General features: G+C 34.5%; 1 protein-coding gene across 1 annotated transcript in view; it reads right to left on the bottom strand.

Annotated features, from left to right (window-relative positions):
- LOC148944366 (uncharacterized) overlaps positions 1-26,636 on the bottom strand; it is a 469,003-nt gene that overhangs the window by 120,815 nt on the left and 321,552 nt on the right. The window contains exons 13-15 of the mRNA XM_089099911.1: positions 7,489-7,554; positions 6,408-6,526; positions 2,298-2,410 (exon numbers count right to left, since the gene is read on the bottom strand). Of these exons, the coding sequence (XP_088956037.1) occupies positions 2,298-2,410; positions 6,408-6,526; positions 7,489-7,554 (298 nt within the window). The remainder of the gene's footprint in view (positions 1-2,297; positions 2,411-6,407; positions 6,527-7,488; positions 7,555-26,636) is intronic.

Raw genomic sequence — 26,636 nt, 5'->3', positions numbered from 1 at the left:
TGTGTGTGTGTGTGTGTGTGTGTGTGTGTGTGTGTGTGTGTGTGTGTGTGTGTGTGTGTGTGTATATAGATATATATATATATATATATATATATATATATATATATATATATATATATATATATATATATATATATATATATATATATATATATATATATATATATATATATATATATATATATATATATATATATATATATATATATATATATATATATATATATATATATATATATATATATATATATATATATATATATATATATATATATATATATATATATATATATATATATATATATATATATATATATATAGATATATATATATATATATATATATATATATATATATATATATATATATATATATATATATATATATATATATATATATATATATATATATATATATATATATATATATATATATATATATATATATATATATATATATATATATATATATATATACTTTCTCTCTCTCTCTCTGCGCGGCCCCCGGGCGATGTGGCGAGTTGGAATTCTACTCGCACTTCCTTCAATCTTTATCTGAAGGCTTATCAAAAGTTAATAAATAATAGTATAAAACTGTTATTTTCGACATTTTAAGCCCAGAGGAAGATTCAATGGTTCAAATATGGCCAGAATTTGGAACGCTATTTGGGTCATAGTTGTTATTTTACGTCACAGTGGGGCGGAAAGAGCTACAATTTCGTAGCGAAATCTTTTTACTACTCAAGAAGGGCTCTAGAAATTTCAATGTGTATCAAACAGATCCCTTCTAAAGGTTCTAGGATCATTAGTTTGCCACGATTACCCCTTGGAAAACGACAACAACAATAAAACAAATGAAAAAGCATGACTGTTTTTTTTGGAACAAAAAGAAAGTTTTGAACTGTCGTCTAAAGAGGATTAATTTCCTGCTATAGGGTTCTCGGCTATAGTATGTACAAATAAAAAAAAAAAAATAATAACTGAAAGTAAGGAGCGACATTAAAACTTATAACGAACAGAAATTATTCCGTATATGAAAGGGGCTGTCCCCTCCTCAACGTCTCGCTGTTTAAGCTAAAGTTTTTTGTTGTTTAAAAAAAATAGAGTTGTGAAAAAGAGTCAAACTTTAGCGTAAAGAGTGAGACGTTGAGGAGGGGACAGTCCCTTTCATATACGGAATAATTTCTGTTCGTTTTAAGTTTTAATGTCGCTCCTTACTTTCAGTTAAAAAAAACTTGTTTTTTTATTTCATTTTTGAACATTTTTGAATGCAGGTTTTAATTTTGGCTCACCTCAGATCAATAATTAAAACACAATTTGCATATTAATATTACTTTTATTTGGTTAAATGGCTTTCTCGAAAGTTGTTTAATTTTATTTACGAATGTTTTCATTAGTAATAAATACACGTCACTTACGAATTAACATACGTAATGAACTTCTATATTCATATATATTTAATACGTATATTAGAGGGTTTGCCCCCTAGTCAATACCTCCTGTCTGTGCTAAAGTTAGGATTTTGATCCAATTCTTTAAAAATAACCTCTTAATCACAAAGGCCGTTAATTAGAATAAGTAGTTCTTATGAAAGCATTAAAAAAATCTTTTGCTTAAATAGCGAGGTATTGACTAGGGGGCAAACCCAATCATATACATAATAACTTCTCTTAGGTTTCAGTTTTGATGTTGCTCCTTACTAAAAAAGTTGAAAAAGTTTTTTTTTTTAATTTAATTTCTGATAGTTTTTTTAAATAATGCAGAGAAATCGTGTGCCCCCTTTATAGCAATGTCCCTTCCCCCTTGACAACTTCCTTCATGGAAAGATCCTCCACATAACCCCCGACCTCCCCACTACCAGAAAAAATCCCCCCGGAAAACGTCTGTTTACTTCCCAAAAACCAATACTATATGTAAACATTAGGTAAAGTTCATAACTTTGCCCTGGCCCCCCCCCCCCCCGCGGACTTTGGGTGATTAAGTTATTCTATAAGACATAGTTATTGTATTTTCGACCATGCCGAACAAAATGGCTGTCTCAAAATTTTGATCGGGTGATTTTGGCAAAAAAATGAGTGTGGGAGGGGGTCTAGTTGCCCTCCATTTGTTTTGGTCACTTAAAAAGGGCACTAAAACTTTTAATTTCCGTTCGAATGAGCACGGCACAGGGGTTATCTTTTCTTCTAAATAAACAGGACGATGAAAACGGCTAGAAAAAAAGACGAATATTCTGATCGATATTAAGACTGAAAAAATTCTATAAACAAAGACAATTAATCCTGGTTGCAATGGACTTACTCTTCGTTCATCATTTTGTATTCTACTTCAACTACATCACCACTGTCTTCTAGTATTGCTTGAATGTCATCTGATGTCCTCTTTTGTAGCGGGACACCATCCCACCTTATTATCTGAAAATAAGAAATGGATAGATAAGGCTTAAATTTGTACGTTTTCACTTAAAATTAGAAAGCTATTTAAGATTGGTTTAAATAGCAGATAGAGGAGCACCCAGGGCTTCTTTTCGTAGAAAAGAGGGTTTCCTGTACGCTTTTTTCTTTTTCTTCTCCCTTTGAAAAACAGCACCTGGAATCCATAATAGACTACTTTCAATTTCTTGGAGTTTTTATTTCTAAATACACAAGTAAAACATCAAAGATCAGTATAATCATCATATAAACAAAAGGGCTCTTTATTTATTTTTTTTACCTTCAACATCAACATAATCATTACATTTTTTCTCATTTATTAAAGGCAAATGGTACGTTACTTGTTCTCTTCTCATATGCTTTCTCTTTAAAAAGTACGTACCACGTGAATTTTCTTCATTCTTTTTTAAACCTGATAGCAATATAAGGTATTTTGAGTCGCGTTTTTAAACCCGAAAATGGTCTATTCATTCCACAGTATAAAGATATAGCAGTAAGTTTACCGCAGATAATTTCTGGCTCTTCGTTCTCGGTGCGAACAAACAGCTCCTCCCACTTATTCTTGCATTAGTGCTTACAAACAGCTCCTCTCATTTGATCTGCCATCAGCGGTCCAATTATCCTGGAACACGTGAGCTAGGGTGATCAACACTAAGCGCAGAACAAAATATATATATATATATCTATATATATATATATATATATATATATATATATATATATATATATATATATATATATATATATATATATATATATATATATATATATATATATATATATATATATATATATATATATATATATATATATATATATATATATATATATATATATATATATATATATATATATATATATATATATATATATATATATATATATATATATATATATATATATATATATATATATATATATATATATATATATATATATATATATATATATATATATATATATATATATATATATATATATATATATATATATATATATATATATATATATATATATATATATATATATATATATATATATATATATATATATATATATATATATATATATATATATATCAGCGCGTACAAACAGCTCCTCTCATTTGATCTGCCGTTAGCGGTCCAATTACCCTGGAACACGTATTTTGGCAGAAACTTTCTCAAAATGCCTTTGAAACCAACTTGAGACTTCGAAACCTACTTTTAATTCCTAAAAACATCTAATAATACCATTGCACTACTAATTGTCGATTTTCATATATGTATTGAAATAAATTAATTTAAAATTAGTTTCTTCAAAATTTAGTGTTCCAAAGTTGAAGCCAAGTTTCGCATTCAAGGGAAATCTGACTTGTCTACCCGTGAAAAGATCTAATGTCGCTTATGTTTATACGTTCTCTGGAGCACTCGTATCTCGGTCTGGGTTTTTATTATGGCTGAGATAGGGAAAGATCATACTGCCTATAATTTATATACTGTGATTCATTCAGACCACAGTCGTCACTTGCACATTAAGGGGAATCAGAGTTAGTAATGTATAAACATGAAAGTCTACACCCCGTGATGATGAAAGTGATCACAACTCAGTAACGGATGGTTGGATATTAAAAGTAAGAAGATTTTCAGACTCAGCATACTCAATTTAGCCATAAAAAATACCGCAAGCGCATCTACTACTTCAGTATACAGAAAAGAGTACGCCCCGCAATGATGAAAATGACGATAACTCATAGACTTTTGATCTGATTTCAAAAGTGGGCACATGTTCAGATTTTGCAGACCCGAATCAACTAGAAACGACGCTTCAAACGTCCAAATGCTTCAGTTTTAAAATTCACGATTTTCAGTGCGGAAAAACACGGTGAAACGCAGAAAAACGCGCTCTGAAAATGTGGTTCCACCCCCTGTCAGATTTTCCGTATTTATCTACATATGTATGCCAATTTTCGTGTTTTTACCATAAAATGCACAAACCTTATGGGAATCGGCACTTATGTACCTAAAGATTAATGCTGATTTGCTCTAAACAATAAATTTTTCTTTTTCCAATGCTTTAAAAGGCAATCGGTGAATATAACCTGTGGAATTACTAATTAATTAGATCTGTTGAACCCATCAATACTTTCAGGAATACGTTGTTAAATTGTAGAGTAAAGTGTCCGGGGGGGGGAATAAGGAAGGCAGCCCTCCTCATTTACGAAATAGATTATGTTAATGCTTAAAATGTTAATGCTGCTCTTCACTTTAACTTTAAGAAAAAAATTATTTGTTTTTTAGTAAATATTCAGGGGGAACAACTTGCTATTTTGAGACAACTATAGCAGAGATTACCAAATAAAATAGGTAAGAATAAGCAGTCTAATTAATAAATTTGTTAAAGCCCTGATTCGTAATCAACTACTGAATGCTCTTTCTAATACGAATGAGCTTTCTGTAATTTAAAAAAGACAGACAAAAACAAATTGTGATTTAAAAAAATTCAGTTGAAGTATATTCTTGTGATGGGTTGGAAAAAGAACGTACCACGAAAAAAGGCAATGTAACTAAAACATTTAATTTTCCTATAAATATCATCATTCAAGACTCAAGTGGCCGGTGCTTGGCGTGTCCCCCTTGTAGTATATGACCAAGCTGTGTGCCTTCACGTCTATCTTGCCAGTTGGACAAAAGCTCGCCAGAAGGAGCTGAATTTATGAAACTGTATACTTTTTTTTACATCAACACAGTATTTTTCAAAAAAGTCTTAGATTTGTATTTTGAGGATAAAATTGAGCTTGTTAAAAAAAATAATTAGATTTATCATTGTATATTTTGAACTAAGAGTATCATTTAGAAAACAGTATACCTTTTCAGAAGATGACACATATGTTATATAATCTTGCAAATGAAGACATAATTTTTGTTAGAAACTACATTGTATTTTAAATATTATGTTTTGTCAATTACAAAAGATACTAGACATTGCAAATTCCTTTCCAATGAGCCCCCACATAGCTCTTAATGTTGTTCTAGTTTCCTGCTAGCGGTGATGAAAAAAGAGGCATATCTATGGAAAAAGGGCTTTTCCTTGTTTTTCAAGGTGGAGCGACTGCAATTTTCCTGCATGAAGTTTGGGGCAATGGTGATTCGAATGGTTCGAAGCCTACGCAATTTTTAAGGTTTTTAAGGCTATTAGTAAAAATTTCGTGAATTGCTTTTCAAAAAAAAAAAAATAAGTGTTGAGATTAATGCCTGAATTAACTACCAATGGAAATTATTTCTCACTAGCTAGTTTCTTTTCAAACGAGCTTTTTAATTTTTGGATACTATGGGTTGAGGTTTGTTCTTTATTAGGTTGCAGCAATAGCTGCAACCATGATAATCCGCAAAAGAAACCATAACTCCTTCATCCCAGACAGCATAAAAGTATGGTTTAACTGATGAACCCATGGTGAAAGTAGTTAATCAGTCTTAAAATACATGTTATACAATTTTTGCCTAAAAAACCAAAATGTTTTCATACAATTCTCACATATCACGATTCAGCCACCGTAAAATAAGCCCTCCTTACCCTGGAATGAGACTTTTCATGCTGAGCTAGTTGTGTTATGGCTACATAATAAACTAACTTATTTTTAAGGCTACCATTACATTCAACAACTAAAAAAAATTGACTCTGTTTAAATTAATGCTTATGGTGGATTTTATTCGTAAAATGTTTTGTTCATCATTTCTCCCTCACTTTACATGCGTAAAAATGGATAATTGTTCAGAAATGATAACTGGTAGAACACCCAAAGGGGAATTTGAGGGGGGTAGGGGTTGTAAGGGGAATTTTCCCCAATAAACGGTAAATATTCAATTTTTTTTTTACCAGCTTCTTCTAATTGTTTTCCTAATTTCTCTGGAAAACGCAAGACAAACTGTATTTTAAAAAACAACAATGTCCAGGTCAGAATATTCAACTTAATATATGCGAACAATTCTATTTCACTTACCCTGTAGCCATTTTTCAGTCCAGAAATTGCCGCTGAGCTTGAACTATAAACTTTCTCGACAATGGCGATGTCGTAGTCATCATGCTGTTGAAATGCAACTTGCAAACCAAAATCTGATACTGAAATCAAATACTATAAAATCAAAACAGAAAAGTGAAAAAGAAATAAGAGCTTTAAAAAAACGAAAAAGCAAAATAAACTTAAGTAATATATACTACATAATCAGTTAACATTCAAAATTGTTTATGACAGTTTTTTAAAGCCTAAGAACCGTGCAAAATAAAACTGTTCTTAGTAAGGGGATAAGTTTAGACGAAGTCTTATCACTAGAACTATTATTTAAATAAAAAGGTGGGTGAGCCCTGCTCACCCACCATAGTTCTTATAACAATAAATTACATATTCTGAGCAATATCCCCTAATGGTGTCCCCATTCGTGAGAAGCCTTGCTATTCGTAGATTGTATAAACTCTGTTTGATGCGGCAATAACGATTTTTTTCAGTGAAAAATGTCTGTTCAATAATATTTTCCTTATGGATATTATTCTAAAAGAACTCAAACCGTGTCCATTTACTCAAGTCGTCCATTTATAACGTATTTTCGTCTATTTTCGTAAATTTTATTGCAATAGTTCATACTTTTAAGCACTGAACTGTGTTGTTTATATTAATTTTAAGTCTTTTAAAGTCCATAGCTTCAAACTTGAATTGAGTCCTTAGTGAAGGTATTTTGCAGTCAAAACAGTCTATTTAATAAAAATATTTTTATTTAAAAAAAAATACGTTATTTCTTTTTCTATTTGTCTTTTATTTGAGTCATGTAATTACTCCTAAGACTAATGTCTTCCTTTAACCGTCATTAGGTATTTAAGATAAACACGTTTTGATCTAATCCTTATTCTCCAAGATTCTATTTCCAATTAAAATATATTTCTCCAAATATATGTGATTATATTTCAGTGTTCTTTTTGTCACCCATCATCCAAAATACAAGATATATGCCTACACAAGGCGAAAATACCACAAGGTGGTCCAAGTCAAGATTGTTCTGAATTTTGTTTACTCAATTAAAATAAGTTACCTTCTCGGCTGTTTTGGCCTATTCTTTGCCTCTTCAAGGTAGCTTTACAGGTTCTTCCCGCTTTTCCTGAAAAAAAAAGAGAGAAAGAATGGACTTTCCCGCTCTAAGAGCTCACTTGCTGTTTCATTACCAGGCTTTACATAGTTTTTGCCTTGTTCGTTTCCGGAAGATTTTCTTGTCAGCAACTAAAAGTGGTATTGGAAAACCTTCGTGAGTTGCAAACAAAGTGAACGCAATCCGACAGGCTTTTAAGTTTGGAAAAAAGTCAATATTCCATGGGAACACGAGGGTGGGTTATTTCTTGGATAGACAGATCGTTAGAACTATTAGATTGAGAACTGAGAATTGTCAACATATTTACACCAGTACAGTTTTCATAAAATCCCAAGCTGTATCTCTAGTATTTTTAATTTCTTAATTTAGTCTGAAAACCTGGATTTTTATATAAAGCAGTGTGTGTTTGCAACAATAAGTGTGTATTGTTACAAACAAAAAACTTAAATTAATTTGCAAACAAAAATTAATTTGAATTAATTTGTACTTAAATTAATGAAATTATTAACTTAAATCAATTTGTAATGTTGCAAACAAAAAACTTAAATAAATTAGTGTGTTTACTATTATCTTATAAAATCTTAATTCTGAACCAATTTGAATAAAAAATTAAATAGTACAAGACAGCTACTGCTAATGTTTCTCCTTCTGCACAGTAATAAAATGATGTAAAATTGAAAACATAGAATTCAGACTACCAAAAAAACTATTTAAGCTGCAAAATATCAAGATTTAGAATAATTGAAACCTGGCTTGTTACTTTGGAATTGATTCGAAGTTTCAAAAGAGAAGACTCTAGGTTTTGATTCCATCAAACTAATATTCGTTCAGACCGATCACAGTGGTACCTACGCTTTGAAAAGTCTTCGAACTTTTGGTCATTGATGTAATCCAGGAAAAATGCTGGAATCCCCCTTCCCAGTTTGGGTTCCAGAGGGGTCTTGGTTGCGGCCACGCCATTTCTACTTTGCCTTCAGTCTTGATTGACGCTGATGAATCAAAGGAGTCCATTGTTACAGGTCTACATGACCTCCGCCGTGCCTACGACTCACTTCTTCATGACCAACTCATTCTGGATATGGGAAAGAGAGGTGTACAGAAGGACATCCTACTACCCATTAAAAACATGTACGACGACCTACAGGCTGAACTCCTACTTCCTGGCCATGGCCAAGCCCTGACTGAATACACACCAGACGTGATGCTGTCCTACCGAGGGAATCCTGTTGTCCCAGTAAAAAAGGGTGCTCGACAAGGATCAGTCACATCTCATTGTGCCTTTAATAATTGTATTATTGAACCACAGTCTACTATCGAGACAACATGCATAGTTCGTGGCATAGACGTTACAAGGATAGCTTACGCCGATGACATTTTGAACCCCAGCCGCACAGTCGCAGGTACAGAGACCACCTTTTCTACACTACAATCAAATTACAGTCGCATTGGCCTTGAATTTAACCCGCAGAAGTCGGATATGCTTCTGTTCAACTGGCGTCAAGAAGAGGTCTCGTCTGTGTGGCTGGGGGGGGGACTGTTTGTAGCCCCTGTCCCAAAAACTATTTACCTTGGTTTACCAATTTGAAAGGATATAAAAACTACCCGCTCCCTTCTTACTGATTGTCTCCGTAAACGCCTGGCTTTTGCTTACAGTAGAGTAGTTTCATCTAAAATCCGTTTAAATTGTTAAATTCTGGCTCGACTTTATAACGCAGTATCCCTTCCCCATTTCCTGTACCTAAGCCCATTTTGGAGAATTTTTCCCGAGCCAGAGAAAAGAAAGCTCAGATCCGCGTTTTTTAAGCATGCGAAGTTTCTTGTGGCGGCTCCCGCCGTGGACAAGAAATTCACACCTTGCTAAAAATTTTGGCACCCTTGGTACTATTTGCCGAGGCAATGAATTACTGTCCATTTAATTTTGTTTGCCCGTATATTGTCATTTTTATTTTATTTTTTTATTTTTTATTTTTTCCGTCTATTTTATTTATTTTTTTTTTTTTATTCACTGATGATTATTTGGATTATTTTGTTTTAGTTTTTTTACCAATTACGTCTCGATGAAACGATGCTAATATTGCTTATGTTTGTTCAGTACTTGGGGTTCTAAAACGTTTAAAAAGTAAAATTTCTGACGTACCTGCAGTGCAGTGTATAATTGAGGTTTTGTTTCTCGTCTTTGTAATTTGTTCGATGTGTTTTTTTTTTGTTTTTGTGCGTGTGTGTGTGTGTGTGTGTGTATTTTTTATTTTTTAGTGATACTCCGTCTTTTGTACCTTTTTTTGACGGGCAATAAATAAATAATAATAACAATAATAATAATAATATTGACTTCAATATGATAAAATACTGGACAAATTTAGTATTTTTGTGGACAGCAAAGAATATTTATTTTTGATTCAGTTGCTATCTGGTATACACTGTGTTTACTTCAACAGTATGGTAATAATGAAAACGAGTGGGACAGCTATTTAGATAAATGACAGATTTGTATAAGATCGATTTTAGAAATTAATTTTAAAAGTTTTTTTTCCAAAAAAGTAGTTTTTCATTGAAAGGCAAAGACCTAAGTAGTGGGTGGGGGTTATTGAATCTACAGGTCAGTTAGCAGATTAACATGGAATTTCCGTGAGCCCATTAGGCGTATACAAGTGGAGCTTCTAGTCCCTCACAGCTGTGGAACGCGGTCGCCTGTTTCCAGCTGGCAAGATTCCCCGAATTCCAGATGATGCAATATTTTTTTATATGATTATTAGGTGTTTGGTCGTTATAATACACAAGTAGCAATAAATGGGTTCTCTAGTACATGGGCAATGTGGTTATAGGTCTTCTATTAAAGGGAACACAGCTGACGACACACCCTCGCGCTTTGAATAGGTCCATAAGAAAATAGCATGGGATTTTAAACCGGTCAGATAGTAAAATAGCATAAGATTTCCATGACAATCCCCAGGTGTTCCAATATTTACCCTAGTAACCGCCATTTGTTTCGATTCACAGCCATTTTTGATAAATTGTTTTCCTGTCTTATCCTCGCTTTAAAATAGAAGCCCCCATATAGGAGTCTAGACGTCAATCATTTTCTGGAAGATTCCCAGTTCTCCCTCTAAATATAGAAGCCCCCATATAGGACTCGACGTCTACCATTTTCTGAAAAATGCCCAGTTCCTTTGTATTTTCCCTCTAAAGATAGAAGCCCCCATATAGTAGTCTAGTTGTCTTTTCTGGAAGATGCCCAGTTCCACCCTCTAGAATTAAAAGCCCCATGTAAAGCCTTGTTTCCCGACGAAGCTATAAATAGCTGAGGGAAAGGCAATTCTACATTAGTATCGTTCAGACTTTTGAAGGTGATAGAGCTACCTAAAAATGGAAGAATCTAGAAATTTTAAAAAGGACATGGCCCTCAGATACAAAGAGGTTAGTTTCTTATCTCTAGTATTTCTTAACCCCTACCTCCAAGCCCCATCGCCCTCCTCCACCACATCATGTTGTCTATACTCATTTTTCAGCTCACATTATCCCCTATTTACCACGTAGCAACCCAAAACCCCATCCTCCATCAGTGAAGAATTAATCTATTCAAAAGAAATTATTCTTTTTGGTAAATAACGCTTTTTGAGAAAACCCGTCTTTTTCCCCCTCATGCCTAGAGACGGTCGTTTAACCCTTAGCATGCGATTCATTAAATTTGACTCGTGTCTCTTGTGCTCTCTCTGTCTATAATTAACAAAACATGTGTGAACAACAGGGATGGTATTTCCAACTAAGATTGTCAACAAAATTGACACAAGAAACCTTACGGGGGAATGCTCCATTTTTTTATTGGCTTAGGTCAGCAGTTCTAGTTTTATATCTCGCAAGTTATGTAATGAGACATTTTGTTTCTAAGCCTAGTTTATTCTTCGCAAATTCTACTTATTGCTTTCATGGAAAGAGGGAATGAGACTGGTGGAGGGTATTTTGAGATCGGGATTTTAAAACTATTTAAATAAGCACTAAAAATTCTTAGATGAATAATGCTAGTTTTTTAAAGCCTGAGATAGCTGCATATAAGGCTGGAGGGTTAAGAAACCTAGCATATTTCCAGGGCGCGTACCACAAAATATCCCCCTTTTCATCGTACACAAGTTATTAGTTTTATACCTCTCTAGCACCCCCTTAGCTTTGATATATGTTGTGATGACACGAAATTAGAGAGGGTTTCTGGAAATGAGAAAACACCGGTCCCATGTAGCTATTTTGCACGGCATGCACCAGGTCTATTTTATCCGCCCCTAGACAAATAGTTCCGTATTTTTAAAAACAGGAGAGGGTTTCGGGGAATGGTTGATGTATTATAAAAAATATACTATGGCTTCTAGGAGGAACCGCTATTTCCAATAAATCTTGTTTTCTGTACTAAATCTTGTTTTCTTTTCTAGGAATTTCCCGCTCTCCCCCCCACCAGCCAAGAGGGTTAGGGGCACTGAGGCAACCCCTGTGCAACGGATGGAGATGGCTGGGCCATCCAGGACCGTGCTCTACCCACCCCCTGCGCCTTCCATGCAAGCTGCAATGCCTGGAACTTCAAGAGCTGCGCAGGGTCTTACTCATCAAGCTGCAAGCACATCTAACGACAATGGACCGTCTCCACAAAATCGTGATGTTTTTTGTGTGAAATTATTTTTTCATAAAGATTATTTATTGGTACGATACAAAACTCACCGCTTTTTTCTAGCTAGTGTATATTCTGTTTCTAATTCATACTGTTCATTCTAAAACTAATAAAGTCATTTTTCACTAAATTTTTAAGTTATTGAAGAAACTGCTCCTAAGACATCAAAAGTATTTCAGGGCGTTTCGTTAAAATTCTTTTAGGGTGATGAGTGCTGATTCTTTAGTTCTCGATTAATAGTTTGGAATTTTCTCTATTTTAATTGGTTAGAATATTGAGGCTTCAGGTTATATGCCAGCCCTCCTTAGTCTTAAAAACTCCTTTCGCTCCCATGAAATATCTTAAGATAAGACATTCTTTTCAACTTAATTTTTCTAGTCTACTTTCGCCTTTTCAAGCTTTGATTGGCTTTTCACTGTAATAATGTAATTTTTTTGGCTTTTCAGGCTATGAAGAGAACTTCTTATTCTAAAACTCATACATTCTTTTAAGCAAATAAAGGTTTACTCGTTCGTAATTATCAATACTTTTGACTTTTCGCAATTTTTTTTATGCTGTTGGAATATTGAAGCTTCGGGTTATTTGCCAGCCCCCTTAGTTTGGGCCTCTAAAAAAATAGCTAAAACCAGTGTTTTACTGTTGTCACTAAGAAGGTTATTTGAGGTTTTCTAATAATGGAAGGGGGTATCAGGACCCCCTGTGGTAAATGGGACATTCATTTTCAGGAAATAACTAAGACCTTGCGTCGAAATTTTTTCGGGGGTAATTCTGCTAAAAGGAGTAAGAATATCCTTTTTTCAAGGTGATTTTGGCATTGATGATATGTTCGATAAGTTCTTTGGGGAAGAAGCTGCACTGACGGATGACCACACGAGCTATGAAATCCCACAAAGAATTATGGATGTCCTTGATGCAATTCTCCCTCGGTAAGTTTTAACAATCTTAACTGCTAGTAGGGGGTTTGTTACATTTATAGTAGTAGTGCGGCCCAACGGAGGCCTTTACATATATATGATAAGAGTAGAGGTCTAAGTACCATTTCTATGGCCTTTTGTTCCTTGGCACCTTTCCAAGGCAGATTACCAGACTGGTTATTGCTATTGATATCAATTGCACATGAACAAAACGTGTTTGGAGAGATTACGTTCCTTGGCACCTTTTCAGAGCATGTACTTATGGATACCTTTCCAAGCAACGTGATTAAACACACTTTTACAATGGGAATTGTTTGATTGACATTTCCAAAAAGGGATAAGGAATTCGCAAATTGGACACTATTAATGATATTAATTAATGTTTGAATAATAGGAGTGTGATTGATTCTAATTAGTGATTGGATAATTTTTGAACAAGAAATCTCTGAATAAAATATTTTTGGAGGGATGGGAGAGAGTTTTGCTCGCCTTTCATTGGTACCTTTCCAAGCGAGTGGGGGATTCCCCTCCGGTTCCTAAACATTGCAAAAAAGATAACAGTATGAGCGGGGATTCCCCACACAAGTTTGTTTCAACTCCAAGTTTTTCAACCAGACTGTTTTTTTATCTAACATCCGTTTTTTAGGAGCCAATCAGAGACATCTGAGCTTGGAAGATGGAGAAAAAAAAAGTTAAAGTGATTAGCAGTTAAGGTAACCCTGAAGAGCATGTTAATTCATACCTTATTTATTATAAATTTGGAACAATATCAATCTATGAAAATGTTTAACGATGATAAAATGGTCTTATGACTTGACCTAGCTTTACTTCTTTGATGTGTTCTCTATAATACACAAGTGGCGTTTGAACAGTGTTGTCAGTTTAAAATAGGGTCCAACGTTATAGTATACTAAAAAGTTGATAATAAGAGAGATGTAGATGACAGGAAAATAATTTTAATAAAGAAATTCAGAACAAACCATAAAAATCCTTGCAAATCAAGTAGTAAGGTGTATGTGAGTACGAACCATCAAGGATCATAAGCACCAATGACCCTAACCAGCAGGGACATCAACACTCCATAGGTCCCCTATCCCCAAAATTGAAGGGTGCCCCCTCCCTCCAACGTTTTGGGCCCCCTCCCCCCCTTTCTTTTAATTTTTTTTTTCTTTTTTTTGGCAATTGACATTTTTCTGATAACAAGTATCATTCATTACGAGCGTAGCTTTAAAATGTTAAACTTAATTCCATTCTTGGATCAAAAAATAAAGTATTTCTGTAAAAACTGAGCTAATAAGGGTTTTTGACCGTAAACTCTAGTTTTTTGTAAGAAAATTATGGAAAATACAATTCTCTGGTTCAAATATGAAACTTAAGGCCATTTTTGGATCGAAAAAAAACTATTTCCGTAAAAGCTGAGCTAATAAGGGTTTTTGACCGTAAACTCTAGTTTATTGTAAGAAAATTATGATAAATACAATTCTCTGATTCAAATATGAAACTTAAGTCCATTTATGGATCGATAAATAAAACTATTTCCGTAAAATCTGAGCTAATAAAGGTTTTTGACCGTAAACTCCAGTTTGTTGTAAGAAAATTATGGAAAATACAATTCTCTGCTTCAAATGTGAAACTTAAGTCCATTTATGGATCGAAAAATAAAACTATTTCCGTTAAATCTGAGCTAATTAGGGTTTTTGACCGTAAACTATAGTTTTTTGTAAGAAAATTATGGAAAATACAATTCTCTGGTTCAAATGTGAAACTTAAGTCCATTTTTGGATCGAAAAAATAAACTATTTCTGTAAAATCTACTCTAGTTTTTTTGTAAGAAAATTATGGAAAATACAATTCTCTGATTCAAATGTGAAACTTAAGTCCATTTATGGATCGAAAAATAAAACTATTTCCATAAAAGCTGAGATAATGAGGGTTTTTTTACCGTAAACTCTTGTTTTTTGTAAGAAAATTATGGAAAATACAATTCTCTGCTTCAAATGTGAAACTTAAGTCCATTTATGGATCGAAAAATAAAACTATTTCCGTAAAATCTGAGCTAATTACGGTTTTTGACCGTAAACTATAGTTTTTTGTAAGAAAATTATGGAAAATACAATTCTCTGGTTCAAATGTGAAACTTAAGTCCATTTTTGGATCGAAAAAATAAACTATTTCTGTAAAATCTACTCTAGTTTTTTTGTAAGAAAATTATGGAAAATACAATTCTCTGATTCAAATGTGAAACTTAAGTCCATTTATGGATCGAAAAATAAAACTATTTCCATAAAATCTGATATAATGAGGGTTTTTTGACCGTAAACTCTAGTTTTTTTGTAAGAAAATTATGGAAAATACAATTCTCTGCTTCAAATGTGAAACTTAAGTCCATTTATGGATCGAAAAATACAACTATTTCCGCAAAATCTGAGCTAATTAGGGTTTTTGACCGTAAAGTATAGTTTGTTATAAGAAATTTATGGAAAATACAATTCTTCGCTTCAAATTTGAAACTTAAGTCCATTTTTGGATCGAAAAAATAAACTATTTCTGTAAAATCTACTCTAGTTTTTTTGTAAGAAAATTATGGAAAATACAATTCTCTGATTCAAATGTGAAACTTAAGTCCATTTATGGATCGAAAAATAAAACTATTTCCATAAAAGCTGAGATAATGAGGGTTTTTTTACCGTAAACTCTAGTTGTTTTGTAAGAAAATTATGGAAAATACAATTCTCTGCTTCAAATGTGAAACTTAAGTCCATTTATGGATCGAAAAATAAAACTATTTCCGTAAAATCTGAGCTAATTAGGGTTTTTGACCGTAAAATATAGTTTTTTGTAAGAAAATTAAGGAAAATACAGTTGTCTGGTTCAAATGTGAAATTTAAGTCCATTTTTGGATCGAAAAAATAAACTATTTCTGTAAAATCTACTCTAGTTTTTTTGTAAGAAAATTATGGAAAATACAATGCTCTGATTCAAATGTGAAACTTAAGGCCATTTATGGATCGAAAAATTAAACTATTTCCATAAAATCTGAGATAATGAGGGTTGTTTGACCGTAAACTCTAGTTTTTTTGTAAGAAAATTATGGAAAATACAATTCTCTGCTTCAAATGTGAAACTTAAGTCCATTTATGGATCGAAAAATAAAACTATTTACGCAAAATCTGAGCTTATTAGGGTTTTTTCACGTAAAGAATAGTTTTTTGTAAAAAATTTATGGAAAATACCATTCTTCGCTCCAAATTTGAAACTTAAGTCCATTTTTGGATCGAAAAAATTCACTATTTCTGTAAATTCTGATCTACTAAGGGTTTTTAACCGTTAACCCTAGTTTTTTGTAAGAAAATTATGGAAAACACAATTCTCTGGTTCAAATGTGAAACTTAAGTCCTTTTTAGGGTCGAAAAATAAAACTATTTCTGTAAAATCTGAGTTAATAAGGGTTTTTGACCGTAAACTCTAGTTTTTTGTAAGAAAATTATGGAAAATACAATTCTCTGATTCAAATGTGAAATTTAACTCATTATCTCAGATTTTACGGAAATAGTTTTATTTTTTTCACATTTGAAGCAGAGAATTGTATTTTCCATAATTTTCTTACAAAAAACTAGAGTTTACGGTCAAAAACCCTACTTATCTCAGATTTTACGGAAATAGTTTTATTTTTCGATCCCTAAATGGACTTAAGTTTCACATTTGAATCACAAAAATGTATTCTCCATAATTTTATTAGAAAAAACTCGAGTTTACGGTAAAAAAAACTAATTCGCTCAGATTTTACTGAAAAAGTTTTATTTTTTGATCCAAAAATGGACTTAAGTTTCACATTAGAACCAGAGAATTGTATTTTCCATAGTTTTCTTACAGAAAACTAGAGTTTACGGTGAAAAACTCTCATTAACTAAGATTTTACAGAGATACTTTATTTTTGGATCCAAAAATGTAATAAAGTTTCACATTTGAATCCAAATATCTTAATGAATTATACTTGTTAAAAGAAATAATTTAAATTCTCAAAAAAAGAGATAAAAAAAAAATGGGGGGCGGGGGCCCAAAACGTGGGCGGGTGGCGGCGCCCTTAAATTTTGGGGATAGGGGACCTCTGGAGGGTTGATGTCTCTGCTGTTTAGGGTCATTGGTGCTTATGATCCTTGATGGTTCGTACTCACATACACCTTACTACTTGATTTGCAAGGGTTTCTATGGTTTGTTCTGAATTTCTTTATTAAAATTATTTTCTTGCCATCTACATCTCTCTTAGTATCAACTTTTTAGTATACTATAACGTTGGACCCTATTTTAAACTGACAGCACTGTTCAAACGCCACTTGTGTAATATACAGAACACATCAAAGAAGTAAAGCTAGGTCAAGTCATAAGGCCATTTTATCATCTTTAACCATTTTCATAGATTGATACTGTTCCAAATTTATAATAAATAAGATATGAATTAACATGCTGTTCAGGGTTACCTTAACTGCTAATCACTTTAACCCTTTTTTTCTCCATCTTCCAAGCTCCGATGTCTCTGATTGGCTCCTAAAGAACAGATGTTAGCTAAAAAACAGTCTGGTTGAAAAACTTGGAGTTGAAACAAACTTGTGTGGGGAATCCCCGCTCATGCTGTTATCTTTTTTGCAATGTTTAGGAACCGGAGGGGAATCCCCGCTCGCTTGGAAAGGTACCAATGAAATCCATAAGTACATGCTCTGAAAAGGTGCCAAGGAACGTAATCTCCCCAAACACGATTTTTTCATGTGCAATTGATATCAATAGCAATAACCGGTCTGGTAATCTGCCTTGGAAAGGTGCCAAGGAACATAAGGCCATAGATTTGGTACTTAGACCTCTACTGATAAGTAGTAGGGGTCTAGAGTACCAAAAGGGTTACGGTACCCTTCTATGACTCAAAATAAAATGAAAGCATTCAAGCGAGAAGAATGGTGTATATGAGTACACGGGGTAATTCTCAAATTTTTTTTTTTCATAGGGCAATGTATTTCATTGAGCTAATATGCTCTTATTATTTTTCTAGGTTCACACACTATCATCTCCAGAGAACATATTATCGCCACCATCAAATTTTTTCGACAATTTGATGGAAAGTGAACACGAGGGGGGTCCAAGTGTGAGGGTGAGTCTGATTAGTATAAAGTCCCCCAAAATTGATTATGATGCCGTCGTGAGGGATCTCCGCCTCAGCTGTGACTTTTTGGACCGTGTTTTGGATCAAATACCACCTAGCAAGGTCGAGAGGGCGCTAAGGGTACCCACCCCTTACAGTGAGAGTGATGAGGATGGGGCAGGACGAAGTGGTGCCGGCTCATTCCCAGCTTTACCCGATTTGTATTTAGTGAATACCGTTTTGCGAAACATTCATGTTTATACACCTGAGTTCGGAGATCCATTCAACTCCCTTACAAGTGGTTATCCCTACGGACCCTACTGACCTGTTGCACTCCTATATCAGCAAGATTCGGGCAGTTTCCGAATGCAATGTGTGAAAGGCTGGGGGTAGGGACAGCATTAAAGCATCTATCACGCTTAAAATATTTTTTTAATGCAAGTACAGGTGATATGCGCGAGTATTATCTGCAAACGCTTCATCCGGACTTGCAGGATTTTGAGAATGTTTTTTCGGATTGGGCGGGTGAAATTTCTAATAGGATGGAGGGGTCCAATGAAAACGATAGTGGGCTGGTAGTTTTATTTATTGAAATATTAGAAATTAATATTACAAAATTTAAAAAAGAATTGGTTTTAAAAGGTGGGAGAGGAGGACAGGGGAGTGCAAAATTTAATGCAAATTTAAGGGTACTAAGGGTGTACAACGATTTTCTTTCGATACGTGCATGCAATGTTTCAAATATTCTGTCCTTGTTGCAGGGCATAATACCCAAAGAGATGATGCTAGTAAGACAAATTTGGACGGTTTAGCAGTTCATAGGTGTGGAGAGGAGGCAGAATTTCCTGAAGTAGATTTTAATTGTTTAAAGGGGCATTACCCATTGCCACTAAAAGGGATTGATATTTTTGAGAGAGCCAATGAACATTTAAGGATTGGGGTTACCGTGTTGCAGTTTGGTGAAGATTACGAAGAAGGGAACTTAGTAATAAAAAAAGGGTGATATATTCCGTAAAGGCTCCGCCCAATGAATCAGTGAAACACTTGGTATGGCCTCTCTACGACCTTGCCGAAGATCCTGATTCAGTTGGACATTTCTTACTCATTACTAATATTAGCAGGGTTTTAAATGAGGGTCAGAAGTACATTTCACGTCATTACTGTCCAATGTGCCTATCAGGTTTCCATACAGAGTTAAAATGGAAAAATCAGAGGCAACGCTATAGCGTAGCCTATAGTAAAGGCCCTACGGCTCCAATGTTTTATTATTTTTTTTCCCAGAGGCACTTCATATGGAAGGGTTCATCGTAGAAACTTCAAAGGGGGCTCATTCGATTGGAAATCGAGAGTTTTAGTGCCCTTTTTAATAGTCGAAAGTGATTGGAGGGGAGAGCAACTAGCAACCCCCCCCCCCGCCCATCATTCTCCCAAACACATCCAATCAAAATTTTGAGATAGCCATTTTGTTCAACGTAGTCGATTTCCAAATATAATTTTTTTTTTGAGGAGTACACTCCCCCAAAACCCTCAATGAAAGGGTTTTAAATTATGCCCTGGGGGCATATAAGGTTTTTAATAGAAGGCGTTGTCGTAGAAACTTCAAAATAGGCTTATTCGATTGGGAATTCAAAGGACTAATGACCGTTTTAATAGTCTAAAGTGATTGGAGGGCAACTAGCCCCTCCCCCCAACACCAATCAATCCCCCAAACACATCCAATCTAAATTTTGAGATAGCCATTTTGTTCAGCGTAGTTGATTTCCACATAGAAAATATGTTTTTGAGGAAGACATTCCCTCATAACCCTCAGGGCAAGGGTTTTAAGTTATGCCTTGGGGACATATAAGATTTTTATAGAAGGCGTTGCCGTAAAAACTTCAAAAAGGCTCACTGGATTGGAAGTTCAAAGGGCTAGTGCCCTTTTTAATAGTTGAAAGTGATTGAAGGGCAACTCCCCCCCCCCCCCCCCACGCCCATTATTCTTCCAAAAACATCCAATCAAAATTTTTAGATAGCCATTTTGTTCAACGTAGTTGATTTTCAGATAAAAATATGTTTTTGAGGAGGACACTCCCCCACAATCCTCAGGGCAAGAGTTTTAAGTTATGCCCGGGGGGCATATAAGGTTTTTATAGAAGGCGTTATCGTAGAAACTTCAAAAAAGGTTCATTCAATTGGAAATTCAAAGGGCTAGTGCCCTTTTTAATAGTTAAAAGTGATTGGAGGGCAACTCGCGCCCCCCCCCCCGCCCCCCCTTCCCCCAAACACCACCCAACAAAATTTTGAGATAGCCATTTTGTTCAGCGTAGTTACTTTCCAGATAGAAAAAAAATTTTTGAGGAGGACACTCCCCCACAACCCTCAGGGCAAGGATTGTAAATTATGCCCTGGGGGCATATAAGGTTTTTATAGAAGGCGTTGTCGTAGAAACTTCACAAAATGCTCATTTGATTGGAAATTCAAAGGGCTAGTGCCCTTTTTAATAGTCGAAAGTGATTGGAGGGCAACCAATTCCCCTCTCACGTCCACCTTTTCCCAAACACATCCAATCAAAATTTTGACATAGCCATTTTATCAAACGTAGTTTTAAGTTCTGGAAATTACGTCTTTGAGGAAGACAACTCCCCCACAACCCTCAGGGCAAGGGTTGTAAATTATGCCCTGGGGGCATATATGGATAGTTCCCTTTTAAATATTCGAAAGTGATTCTAAGGCAACTGACACCCCTTCCACGCCCACCATTTCCCCAAACACATCCAATCAAAATTTTAATATATACATTTTGTTCAACGTTCTTGAAAGTTCTCGAAATTATATGTTTGAGCAGGACACTCTCCCCACAGTCTTCAGGGGTAAGGGTTATAATTTATGCCCTGGGGGCATATATGGTTCTTATGGAAGGAATGCTCGTATAAACTTCCGAGAGGGCTCATTTAATTGGCAATTGAAAGCTCTAGTTCACCTTTTAAGCGTCAAAAGACATTGGAGGGTAACCTGCCTCCCCCCAAACCCTTTTTTCCCAAATGCATCCAATAAAAATTTTAAGAGCGCTATTTTGTTAACAATAGTTCAAAGATCATCTAATAAGAATTCCGTTGTCGACACAACCCACGAGGGCCCGAGGGCAGGTGTTGTAAATTATGCCCTGGGGGTGTTTATGGGTCTTATGGACGGGATGCTCGTATTAACTTCAAAGAGGAATCATTTGATTGGAAATTGAAAGTTCTGGTTCACTTTTTAAGAGTCAAAAGAGATTGGAGGAAACCTAGCCCTCCCCCTCCACGCCCTTTTTCTCAAACCCATCCGATAATAACTTTGAGAAAGCTTTTTTTAAAAAATGGTTAAAAGACCATATAACAAAAAATCAGGAGTCAACACAACCCCTCCCCCCCCCAGGGCCTGAGGGCAGGTGTTGTAAGTTATGCTTTGGGGGATTATATGAAGGGATGCTCGTAAAAAATTCAGAGATAGCTCATTTGATTTGAAATTGAAATTTCTAATTCAGTTTTTTAGAGTAAAAAGAGATAGGAGGGCAACTATCCACCTCCCCCCCATGCCACTTTTTCCCCAAATACATCCAATAAAAATTCTGAGATAGCCATTAAGTTAAAAATTGCTCAAAAGTCAAATAACAAAAACTCAGGTGTCGTCACAACCCAGGGCCAGGGGACAGGCGTTGTAAGTTATGCCCTGGGGCATATATTGTTCGTATGAAAGAGATGCTCGTATAAACTTCATAGAGGGCTCGTGTGATTGGAAATTGAAAGTTCTAGCTCGCTTTTTAAGAGTCAAAAGAGTTAAACTAGCCCCCACGCTCTTTTTTCCCCAAACCCGTCCGCTAAAAATTTTGAGATAACCAGTGTTTTGAAGATTGTTCAAAAATTAGATAATAAAAACGCTCCCCAGATCCCGGGGGATAGGCATTGTAAGTGTTTTCATGGGGGCATATATGGTTCTTATGAAAGGGATGCTCGTATAAACTTCAGAGGGGGCTCATTTGATTGGAAATTAAAAGTTCTAGCTCAATTTTGTAAGAGTCAAAAGATTTCCGAGGGCAACTAGCCCCCCCCCCTCAAACCGTTTTTTCCCCAAGCCCATGCGATAAAATTTTTATAATACCGATTTCATTAAAAATAGTTCAAATGTCAGATAAGAAAAAATCCTGTGTCGACGGAACCCGCCAGGGCCCGGAGGCAGGCGTTATGAGCAATGCTCTAGGGGCATATATAGTTCGTATGGAAGGGGTGGTCGTATCAATTTTGGAGAGGGCTCATTTGATCGGAAATTGAAATTTGTTGTGCCATTTTTAAGATTCAAAAGAGATCAGAGGGCACCTCGCCCCCCCCCCCTCCTCCACTCCCTAAATGCATCACATAAGAATTTTGAGAGAGACATTTTGCTAGAATTAGTTCAAAGTTCTGATAACAAAAAACTCCGGTGTCGACACAGCCCCCCGAGCCGTGGGGTAGACGTTGTAAGTTATGCCCTTGGGGCATATATGGTTGTTATGGAAGGTATTCTCCAATAGACTTCCTAGAGGGCTCATTTGATTGAAAATTGAAAGTTGTAATTCACTTTTTAAGAGTCAAAAGTGATTGGAGGGCAGCTAGGCTCCCCCACACTCCATTTATTTTTTTCCCAGAGACACTTCATATAGTTGTATATGAACACACGATCGTCGTATAAACTTCAATGGGGGCTCATTCGATTGGAAATCGAGAGTTTTAGTGCCATTTTTAAGAGTCAAAAGTGATCAGAGGGCAACTGGTCTCCCCAATTTGAGGTAGCCTCTTTGTTAAAAATAGTTCAAAGATTAGATAAAAAAAACTCTTGTGTCGACACAACCCCCTCCCCCCAGGGTCGGGGCAGGCATTGTAAGTATTGCTCTGGGGGCATATATGTTTCTTATAGAAGGTATGATCGTATAAACTTCAGAGAGGGTTCATTTGAATGGAAATTAAAAGTTGTATTTCATTTTCTGAGAGTGAAATAAGATCGGAGGGCAACTTTCCCTTCCCGCCCTCCACGCCTTTGGGTGTATCGGATGGACAAACCCATCCGATAAAAATTTCAGGTGACCATTTTTTTTAAATAATTAAACCATCAGATATTAATACTCCAGGGTTGACACAACCCCCTAGGGCTCAGGGAAAGGCGTTGTAAGTTATACTCTGGAGATATATATGGTTCTTATAGAAGGGATACTCGTAGAAACTTTAGAGGGGGCTCATTTGATTGAAAATAGAAAGTTCTAGTTCACTTTTAAAGATTCAAAAGAGACCGAAGCTTAATATAGTCCCCCCACGCCCTTTCCCCCAAACCCATCCGATAAAATTTTTGAGATAGCAATTTTGTTAAAAATAGTTCAAACATCAGATAATTAAAACTCCGAGGTTAACAAAAACCCATTTTTTCACTTTGATATTGTTTCTTTGATATAAGTTTTGATACTTTGATGAATATTTGATTTTTTTTAATTAAAGTCTGAGTTCGAAAAAATGAATCTCATCAAACAGAAAACTTTTTGCAATCAAAAACAAAAAAAAATTAATTAAAAAAACTTTCTGAAAACTAAGTTTATCCAATAAAAGTAAAGGCCAATTTGAACTTAAGATCAATTTATACAAGTACCTGCTAAAACTCAAACTTAAAACGACCAGAAGTTAATATTAAATAATAAGTGGAACCAACAACGACCAAAAATTAAATAAACAATCATAGCAAAAACATACAGTAAGTAACAATATAAACGAATAAATAGATCTTAAAGCAAGTAATGCTTAGATTTAATATGAAAATCAAGCATAAATCGAAAAAAAATATTTTCCTATTGAAGTATAAATGAAACATAAAACGAACAGAAATTAAATAAGCAATCAATCCAAACAAACATACAATATATATTAATGTAAATTAATAAATAAATCTTAAAACGAGTGAAACTTAAATTGACTATGCAAATCAAACTTGAAACGAACAAAAATTACCACAAACAAGAGTTTGGGTATGACCTCCTTCTCTCACTGTAAAAGTCTAAAACCTACTACATTGGCGCTTTACTGAAAACTATATGCGTCTTGAACAGTCTTGGAAAGTATAAACAACGTCAAGTTGAATATTTGATGTATAATGATATTAATTGTTGAAAGATCCATCAGTTCAAGAATTTATTTCACTGTAATGTATTTTTATTTTCAATGCAGTAAGAACTAGAAAATAAACAATCTGTAGTATAATCCGTTTTCAGTTAACCGCCAATGACGCAGTAGGCTTTTGGTTTTTATTTACAGTTAAGAAAGGAGGCAGTATCCAAACACTTGTTTGTAGTGAAACTATATTCGTGTTGGACAACTTTAAAAAGAGCTAATAAATGAAACTGAATATTTGATGTATAATGATATCAATTGCTGAAAGCTCAATGTTACTATAATTATAATGTTTATTTTCAATATTAAGTACAAAAGAAAATATTTGCCATAAAATTGGTTTTCAGTAAAGGGCCAATAACGCAGTAGGTTTTAGACTTTTACAGTGAGAGAACCAGGTCATACCCAAACCCTCGTTTGTGGTGATTTTTGTTCGTTTCAAGCTTGATTTGCATATTCAATTTAAGTTTCACTCGTTTTAAGATTTATTTATTAATTTACGTGAATATCTGTTGTATGTTTGTTTGCATTGGTTGTTTATTTAATTTATTCATTTATATTATTGCTTGTTGTTTGTTTTTGCTATGATTGTTTATTTAATTTCTGTTCGTTTTGGGTTTCATTTATTGTTTAATAGTCTGGTCGTTTTGAGTTTGAATTTTAAAAGGTATTTGTATCTGCCGAGCATAAGTTTAAAATGGCCTTTACTTTTCTTTGAAAAACTTATTTTTCGGAATTTTTTTTTAATTAACCATTTGAAACACTGCAAGCGTCATGGGTACCACTCCTTGGAGACGGTTCCAGGAGAAAATGCCACCTTGTGGTTCAAAAGTTTTCAGAACACACTACGATCCATCAAATTTGAATCGTATTAAAGAACATGAAGCTGTTGCCGTCTCCTTTTCCAATGCGTGGAGAGACTCTACTGATACCATGCAATTGGTAGATTTAGTTGAGACATTGGGTGGGGAAGACTTTGTTGGCACAGGTATGGTTGCTCTTATTAAAACAGCAAATAAGGCAACCTCACAGCTGCGCAACACACATTATCCAATGACTCTATCACCACTAGACGAGTTGGCTATTAAAAACCAAGATATTTTGTTGGGTTTGTAAGAAGAAAATTATTGAGGGGGATATGAAAGTCCGCAGTCATGACCATTTGTGGTAGAATACTTCGTCGAGAGGGAGTGACTTTTTGTGGGTTATGCATAAATCGTGTAATGTTAATGTCAAGCAGCAATACTTTTTACATGTTTACATTCCAACTATGATTTGAAATTCATATTACCAGTGTTGGCACGCTTGCGGAAAGTTGAACTTGTAGATGGCGTGTGGATAGATGGTTCTTTTTTCATATATTAATTGAAAAACCTTTTTCCACAAAATAAGCTTTACAAAGGAAAGTAAAGAATTCCATTAAACCAAAAATGAGCAAAAATAAAATGAAATAATCTACCAAGGGTGAAACTACCACAAATCAGCATCGATAAATAAATGAAACCCAAAACGAACAGAAATTACAATAAATAACCGAGTTAAACTCAAAACGAGTAGAAATTAATATGAGATGGCCTCAAAACCCCTATGCCTTCCCGAGGCCAGAACATAATTTGCACTTTACTGAAAAAAAATATAATTTTTTTTACTTTTATAACTTTAATAAATCAAATACTATTAGCATTTTGATTACTAAAAATTAGTGCATGTATATTAAACTGACAATGCACATTCATTTGTATTTTTTCCGTAAAGTGCAAATTATGTTAAAATTGTGGAAATGATGGATTGAAGTTGTCCTTAAATCCTTTTCGACTATTAAAAAGGACACTAGCCCTTTCAATTTCAAATGGAATGAGCCCTTTTGAAGTTTCTACAGCATCGCTTTCTATAAAAAAAACTTATATGCCCCCAGGACATAACTTACAACCCTTGCCCTGAGGGATGTGGGGGGAAGTGGTTTTCATCCGTAAAGACCTAATTTCCAATAACTTTCAACTATGTTGAATAAAAAGGCTTAAAAATTTTTTTGATTGGGTGTGTTTGGGGAAAAGGTGGGCATGAGAGGGGGTTAGTTTCCCTCAAATAACTTTGGACTATTAAAAAGGCACTAGCCCTTTGAGTTTCCGATCGAATGGGCCCTTTTTCATGTTTCTACGACAAAGATTTCCATAAAAACCTTATATGCCCCCAGGATATAACTTATAACCCTTGCCCCGAACACTGCGGGGAAGTGTCCTGCTCAAAGGTAA

This window comes from Artemia sp. Qi Xiang Cuo, chromosome 14 (genome assembly GCF_049724085.1).
Source record: "Artemia sp. Qi Xiang Cuo chromosome 14, ASM4972408v1, whole genome shotgun sequence".
In the NCBI taxonomy this organism is placed as follows: Eukaryota; Metazoa; Arthropoda; class Branchiopoda; order Anostraca; family Artemiidae; genus Artemia; species Artemia sp. Qi Xiang Cuo.
Note: the sequence above shows the minus strand (reverse complement) of the source record. Positions and strands in the feature narration are given on the sequence as shown.